The 8,826-nt window shown below is 39.5% G+C and overlaps 1 protein-coding gene across 1 annotated transcript; it reads left to right on the top strand.

Annotated features, from left to right (window-relative positions):
- Positions 1-2,321: 2,321 nt before the first annotated feature.
- LOC124167140 lies at positions 2,322-5,850 on the top strand. Its single transcript, XM_046544939.1, has 2 exons — positions 2,322-3,585; positions 5,720-5,850. Exons 1-2 carry the CDS (start codon positions 2,322-2,324, stop codon positions 5,848-5,850), a joined length of 1,395 nt encoding a protein of 464 aa, XP_046400895.1.
- Positions 5,851-8,826: the final 2,976 nt, after the last annotated feature.

The raw sequence follows: 8,826 nt of genomic DNA, 5'->3' as shown, positions 1-8,826 counted from the left end.
CAATAATGGGAGATAATGGAACAAGGTGTAAATATTGGTAACTTCCATGCTGCCTTCATGCTGTCAGTGAGATATTTCGGACACTCTAAGCACTTACGCAATAAAATTACCCTTCAAATTTAAGACAAATTGTTTCTATGCCAAAAATCTACTTCGCATCTTTTAAGCGGTCTGAAGTGCGAAGCATAACCCTTTCATGGATTAAATAAGAGAATTAATAATTTCCGCAGAGTAATTATCTTGCATACATAGGGAATAATAAAGTAGTTGCATTATTTATAAGCATTCAAGAGTCGGAACAGTGGTTAAATATTAACAAGCACCACCTAAAAGATTTCATATCCATTCACTTAATATTAATTAACAGGTAGTCACTTTATTTCTGAAATTAGATTTGCCAGTCATGCCGCCCAACTAAATGGCAACATCATAATATTAGCTGTTGGAGGTCAAATATCTCAATTGTATTAATAATTCAAATTACAAGGTAATCATCAAGGGCGAAAAAATTTACAAAAATGTGAAAATTTCACTGTTTGTAGGCGTCTTTATCAAACTCAGATTTTTGTGCATTATTAATCCTGTTAATTATTGCTGTGCATTAGGTAAGAAGGCAAGAAATTCGGATATATTTAAGGAAACTTTTATATATTCACCTTCCTATCCTAGATAAGAATATGTCCCTTGAATGATCTCCAATCACGTCTACAGGCTTATTAGGTCCAATTGTCCCTTGGCGAAGGAAAATATGGCGAGTATGTTGACGTTATAATTTAAAACAGTCATGACTTGGAAATCAACAAATCGAAATTTCAAATTTTTTACAATTACTAAACATTAGAGAAAAATATTTAACATCCATCTAGATGAATTTATATGTACCATTCATTCAAACAGAACAGGCTGATTCAATTAATTAGTAAGTCAAAAAAACATGCACCCTCCTGACTCTCTCTCAAAAGAATAATGCATCAATAAGCTCAAAAGACCACCACATGATGAGGCTGTATCATTGGCACGAACAAACGCGTTGCATCATATCCGTAGAGTGGTCAAATATAACAAAACCAATTCATGCTCAAAGCAATGGAATTCTGAGAGTTGCGCTCCCATAGGTACATATATTAATCACAGACTGTGCATAGACTTCTTAGCCGTCATGCGTGTGATTCTTACTCGTTAGCTCATACTGAACGCGACGGAATGTATTGCATCGCTATTAGCACCATAAGCTTGCACAACAAAGAGGAAAATTCGTAATATTCTGCGATTGCGAATGTCATCTGCTTTGAACGCAAATGCTTGTGTCACGACGTCGTGGAAATACAGCCCGGTATTTTCGATTATACTACAGTCAGCTGATAGTATAGAATGACGACTACAGACGGAGGAGTTTAGTTAAGTACACAGTACGGTTCCAAATTAGCATAAGTGGCGTAAAAGCAGAGGGCAGGGATAATAATAATAATATCGTTTATTTTCGTAGGCATTGGGCCCATGAGAAAATTTAAGTATATTTTTACATTTCACATTGAGATAGATAAATAAAAGAAAAAAGTAAATAAATATATATACATATACAGTCAAATGTGAACAGTGCATATCGCTTAGTACACGAAAAAAACAATACAATATTTTCAACAAAAAAATAAATAATCGCACTTAGATATAACACACTAATTACAAAATTTAAGGTGACAAAAAAAAGAAATATAACCAAGAGATATGAACATAAGAAAGTGAATATAAACAAGAAATATGAACATAAGAAAGTGAATATAAACAAAAAATATGAACATAAGAAAGTGAATATAAACAAGAAATATGAACATAAGAAAGTGAATATAAGCAAAAGAAATTTAACTTGGGGATAAGGAGGCATTCTTCAGAAACCCATATGTGCTGTGTTTAAACCAATTGATATTTGTACTGCTTCTTATTAGGGCTGGGAGAGAGTTCCATATTCGTGAGGCGGTTACTATGAATGATTTGTTCATATGAGGCGTGTGATGTTTTGGAATATGGAGGTCAATGTTATGATTACGGGTAGGTATATTATAGGGATGAAGTGAAAGCTACAGAGAGCTAATTCTGTTGTAGCAGAAGTTTCTATATTAACCTGTATTCCAAAGATACGGGAAGTAAAAAGCGAAGGAGGGTGAGAAGATATGACAGGGGGTAAATGTTAACAGAAAAAAGATCAGTTGGGGAGTGAACGTTAAATGTTGATGTCTCCATGTTCCTGGGTTTCACCGCGTGGATTTTCTTTGAGACTCTTGTGCTCCTTGGCCTTCCTTCAACGTTGCCGGGATACGGACACAATGCCAACATGTGTCCAAATCAAGCATCACCTCGACACTAGACAAGCCAAGAGGATACTACAAAGAGCTAGCGGGGCGTTACTCCGAGAACGCATACAGCACACTCGCCGTTCTCTAAGCGAGTGCTCAGAACAACTTCTCGCTCTCCACCTCGAACTGGGGAGGATTCTCAACGCCGCCGACTGGGATACCATCGACAGAATCACGTATGACTCTTCCCGGAATACACAATCATCGACCCGGGAAAAACAAGAAAACAAGTACGAGAAACTTCATTCGAGACAGCACCCGACGAGCGGCCCTTATAAGGACCATTCTGTCATCAACCTGACAGACTCACCACTGGATGAAGCCACCAACGCTATACTCTCCAAAGGCCTAAACTTTGCCTTGGCCCCAAAAGCCATACCGACGGAGAAAATCATCACCGGGGTTGAATCCGCTATCAGAAGGCTACCGAAGACAGAGGCGGATGCCATCAGGGAGGACGTAGCGGCTACATTGCGGAAAGCTCGACCGCCCAAACAGAACACGACGGGAGCCGAAAGGATGGCATTGAGGAAACTGAAGGAGAACACCAAAATTCTGGTATTACCCGCAGACAAGGGGAATGCCACAGTCGTCATGAAGAGAGAGGAATACGACAGTAAAGTCAGAGCCCTCCTCCAGGAAACAACATACAGAGTGCTGAGGACGGACCCGACGGCAAAAACGATCCGGGAGGCGAAAGAAATTATCAAGAAATCTTCCATCCCCCGTGAGGAGCAACGTACCCTTCTTCCGACCGCTCCGAAACCACCAAGGTTTTACGGGTTACCTAAAGTCCACAAAGAAGGCATCCCGTTAAGACCCATTGTGAGTCAAATAGACGCACCTACGTATCATCTCGCCAGATATCTCGCTAGGCATCTACAGCCATACGTGGGGAAGACGTCATCGCACGTGAAGAATTCAGCGCATTTTGTCGAAATACTTCAAGGAGTGACGATGGAGGACAAAGACATCATGGTCAGCTTCGACGTTGAATCTCTCTTTACAAACGTACCCATAAACAATTCGTTGGAAATAATACGAGGACTACAAACAAAAGGGTTCCCGGAAGACTACGCCACCTTAGTGGAGTTCTGCCTAAGGAAAACTTACTTCACCTGGAACGGACAAATATACGAACAAGCGGAGGGGGCGAGCATGGGTTCTCCACTATCACCAGTGGTGGCTAATTTATTTATGGAGAAATTTGAAGCGGAAGCCATGGACAGCTACAGTAAGAAACCTAAACTGTGGCTAAGATACGTGGATGACACCTTCGTTATTTGGCCGCATGGAGAGAAATGCCTACAAGACTACCTCCGACATCTAAACGCCCAACATCCTGCTATCAAGTTTACGATGGAAGTAGAGGACAACAACCAGCTCCCATTTTTGGACGCCCTAGTCAAAAAGAAGAAAAACGGAAAACTGGGACACGCTGTCTTTAGGAAGAAGACGCACACTCATCGCTATCTTCACGCAGCCTCCCATCATCATCCAGCCCAGAAACACTCAGTGATTTCCTCACTAATGAGACGAGCCTACGATATCTCCGACGCCGAGTCCATATCGTCGGAGAAAAATCTACTCATAAAAACACTGAGACGAAATGGCTACAGTGGACAACTGGTCCTGAAAAGGGCCGCTGAAGCGGAACATCGAAGAAAGAAGGAGTTAAACGAAGACGTCTTAACATCTAATCAAAACACCAATGAAAAGGAGGATCAGACGGAAGCAAGGGCACACGCAGTAATTCCGTTTGTATCTGGCACCTCAGAGAAGATTGCTAGGATTCTACGACAGCACAACGTCGTAACAAGATTCACTTGTGTCACTAAGACTGGCAATGTACTACCGGGTCCAAAAGACGTTTTGCCGCACGACATTCAAGAAGGGGTCTATAAGGTGCCATGTTCATGCGGCAAAGACTACATAAGAGAGACGTGTAGATCAATGAAAGTGCGCATCCAGGAACACAGAAGAGCCACAAGAAATAAGCAATTTCAGCTCTCCGCCATTGCGGAGCATGCATGGAGCGAACCCGGACACCAGATACTCTTTGACGAAGCATCAGTTGTTGCAAAAGAAAATAGATATTACCCCAGGCTAATAAAGGAGGCTATCGAAATATTCAAGACACCAGAAAACATGAATAGAGAAGACGGCTACCCTCTCCACAGCTCGTGGAAGAGGGTCATACGAGAGAAAAGAAGGTGGACCAATCAGCATCCAGCATGAAAAAAAATTGGCCCGAAAAATGAACTATATAAGTCACCAAAAGTTGAATCCCGACATCGACCTGAAGACGCCGGTTGGAATACCGGCGAAACTGTCGTCACAAAGAAAATCCACGCGGTGAAACCCAGGAACATGGAGACATCATCTAGACAACGCCGCGGAAAACTACGCATCAACTTAACGTTAAATGTTTATTTGGTCTTTATATCATGGCTAAGAATCACTCATACCCAATTCTTCAAAGAAAGATCATTAAAACTTAGCGCCTTACTTAAGCTGTCATGATCGCTTACGGAGATTTTGAACCTATTCTGGAAATTTTCTTCACTATTAGCATCTGCTAAAAAAATTAATCAATTAATTACATTAGACATCATGTTACACTCGCATGTTACCCTCCTTCATTTCTCCAGATCCCCTACCATAAATTTGCACCTCACTGATACTGTTATTATATATTTTTAATCAATTACAATATTTAGTATTATTAAAACAATTTAAACTACCTTTATCGTACGGCAATAACATGAATGGCAATGCCAACTTTTTCAGAATGTGGATATCATGATAGCTTAGGATGATAAAAATGAAAATAACTTTATATTTAACAATGAGTAAAATCAGTATTTCTAGCGAAATAATCTAATTTTATTTTAATGCATTCGATTCAAGTGCATAAAGGTTTGAGTCCCGCAAAATGTGACACCAAATTGACTACAAACACCTGTTTCCACTCAGCCCAATTAGTATGTTTCGGAGTACTGCTTGGCATCTGACGGAATAATCATATACTAAGCAGGTGTTATCTGTTGCATTACCTTTAAAATCCGTAAAATAATTGTGTTTGGATTGATTTAAAAAGCGAATCGCCTCACCTATATCTCTTCAAACATCTGCGGCTGCTTTTTCTGAAGCACCCTTTCGCCTTTTTTTCCCCTAACCACTCTCCATTTCACTTAAAGAGCCCTTCCGTGTTCCGATTCGACATTAATTCCTCACTCTACTCGCGCCCACTCGAAAACAGGTGTGGAAGATGGGGCACGAGTCACAATCCATCATATATTTAAAAAATGAGCCTTCCCGAACTTTAAAAAGTATTTGTATTATTTTTTTTACGGCTTTTCCGGAAGGCACTCCACTGTTCCCGGAGATGGACCTGCCTCAAGAGAAACACCAAATTGAGCAGCTGGCTGTAGCGAGGATTGAGGCCAAAAGCCTGCAACACCTGCAGTCGCGTGCTACGGCGCACCTGCCTTCCTAACGATACACACATGCCGAGCCAAGGCGCCATGGCGGTCGAATCGAGAACCTTCCGGCAACAAGGTGTGGTATCATGCACGTTTGCACCTCAACACACTTTCGTCTTTTTTCACGTATCGGACGATATTTTAGATTAAAAAACTGACGTCATCATCATTCGTCAAAAATCCTAAGATTGGTTTGACGCAGCTCTCCATTCCTCTCTCCTATCCGCTAGCCTTTTCATAGCGACGTGTATCTTCTCTTTCACAGCCTTATAAGCAGTAAAAAAACATTACGTTACTTCTACAATTTATTTAAAAATTACCACCGGTTTCGGCTGTCACGCCATTATCTAGTACAGGAATACCTTCAAGTTTCGATTTAATTTCACATCCTTCTTTACCTTTTCCATATATTTCATTCGAAGTCGTCCCTTGCCATTCTTCCTTTCCACCTGTCCTTCTACTATTGTTTTCATCATGCCATCATGTCTCATAATATGGCTAACTAAGTCTCCTTAAGGATAATAGGAAAGTTGTATTTCTCCCACTCTTCTCAGCACTTCCTCATTTCTTACTCAGTTGAACTATTTTGTCTTCATCATTCTTCGGTAGCACCACATTTCAAATTCTTCCACTCTTGACTTCTCTGCTTTTGACAACGTCCACGGCTCCCTCCCATAGAGAGACATGCTATATATGTAGCACTTGATGAATAATTCATCCAAATAAAAACTGACGGATGTATAGTAAAGAGTAAACCCGTATTGTGCTCGCTTCGAATACAGATCGATTAAAAGTGGATTTCTCTGATAGGAGCCTCGCATCATTCAGCGTTTTCCCGCTAATTAAACGTTTTGTCACGGAATGAATACTTTGACCAGCACTGCATCAAGTTTCACAATCATCATCAGCACTATAATGCAATATATTGAAACCAACCCAACACGATCAGCGTGAATACTGGTAGGTCGTCCGAGAACTCCACCAAATCGGAACACAAATGCGTCATTTAACAATATAAAAGTGAAGCACAATAATTCCACACAAAAATGTAACGGTCATAGAAAATATAGTCCATAAAAAGGCAGGCATAATTTGAAAACATAAATGTCGTGAATAAACCTATAATTAAACATAAAATGAGGATACGAAGCCTAGTTTGTCGATCTTTGCGAACATCACTTTTTGTTAAGGTCATCCGGCTCCAGGAAAAAATTTCTTTTATAATATCTCTGCGATGGTTAAAAATTTCTCGAATATAATCCCAAATACAATTCGAAGAACAACATCCGAAAGGTACACCTGTACACTAGTATCGGGACTGATCACCCTCCTCACTTCTAATTTTAATTGGGCAGCGGTATTATAGGTTCTCAACTATCAACTACCTAGGTCAACGATCTACCACAAATGCACATCAAGGAAAAGTTTGGTAAAGGATCAAGCACAAAGTTTGCTAGGTGGAATAAACTCTGGCATATTATTATCATACTAAACTAATCCCAGCTGGCCAAGTCCATTAATAGGTAAACAATGATTTCCGATTTACAGGCATGGTAGAAAAATAGGATACCATAAGTTGGCTTTAACCTCATTAGTGAATTATAGACTAAAATAATACTTGATAATGAGTAGATAAAATAATAGTGGCGACAATGAGAGAAATATAATAGGAGAAATCTGACGGTGAATGCCCAAGTTGCGACAAGTAAGTTTCACTAATTCCCGGATATACAGTGTGTTTAAGAGATTTAGCGTAAGGAGCATCAATGAGGACACACTATCCCGTTGTTTTAGTCTGCATGAATATACGGAGCTCGTAATAGTGTTTACGCTGAGAGACATTGAGTCAACAACACGCCATGCAACCGTTGTTATCACCTAGTGTTTATCATGTAATACGACAAAGTGGAAAGCGAAATCTTAAGCGACGAGGAATGTTCAAGAGAATTCCTCTGATGAATTACTCATTAATGCTCCTTAAACCTTGGGTGCTGAGCGTGTTACGGTCACTAATAAATGTGTACACATTCTAAGGGTGGTGTGTAGTTACACACGGGGACAGTATCAAATATTTATCATATTTTTAATTAGATTTACATAATGCAAGGTCTGCATATATGGCTTGGAGTAAATTTATTATATCCCGGGAGCAAAATTGTTATTACGATCATTTAAGTTGTATTTTTAACACGCATTTTCTGGTAATTGGTGTAAAAGGTTAGCAAAGGCGTTGAAATATCATACTGGGTGAAATATTCACTACATATGGATGCGTAGTGTCGAAACGTAAAGGTGTAAATGAAAGGGAAATTCACTGTCAAACCAAATAAACCATAAAAAATATCCATAAATGTTGAAAATAAATACAAAGATTGTTTATTATGACGGTATGGAAAACAAATCATGTAAAAAAACGAAAACACATCAGGATCCACACTGATTATGACTAGAGGTATTTTTCACGTACAAAAATGGAGACATTGGTAACCTACCAATAAGTATAGCAATCCTCCATTCTTTTACAAACACTCTTAAAAGTTCTTCATGGTTTGCATGCATCTCATAAATGGTGAAAAGGCCGTGGGGAAATTCGTTTGGGTGATTTATGCCTGAATTTTTATTACTACATTCATGTATAATAAAGGTTTACTGCTGGAATAATTGTATCACATAATTTGTATTAGGTAGATAACGAAATATACTGTTACTACTCGTAGAATGAGAAACATCTCTCACCGCAAGTCTCAGGCACGGCATGGTTGAAGGTATCAATCGCTGATTAAGTAATTTTATAGGAATGACTGTAGCGTCAAAATGGGAAAAGACCAGCAAGAAAAAAATAACATTTTTTTTCACGAGAAGAGGAAATAAAATTTGTACAAACTACTCACTTGTACATAAGACAACAAACCTAGCTCTCTATGCACTGAGAGTTATTTTTCGAATGCATTTTTTCACGATTCCGCCAAGAGATGACACTCAAGTCGAAG

This window comes from Ischnura elegans, chromosome 10, assembly GCF_921293095.1.
Source record: "Ischnura elegans chromosome 10, ioIscEleg1.1, whole genome shotgun sequence".
Taxonomy (NCBI): Eukaryota; Metazoa; Arthropoda; class Insecta; order Odonata; family Coenagrionidae; genus Ischnura; species Ischnura elegans.
The sequence above is the reverse complement of the archived record's forward strand: the minus strand, read 5'-3'. Positions and strand labels throughout refer to the sequence as shown.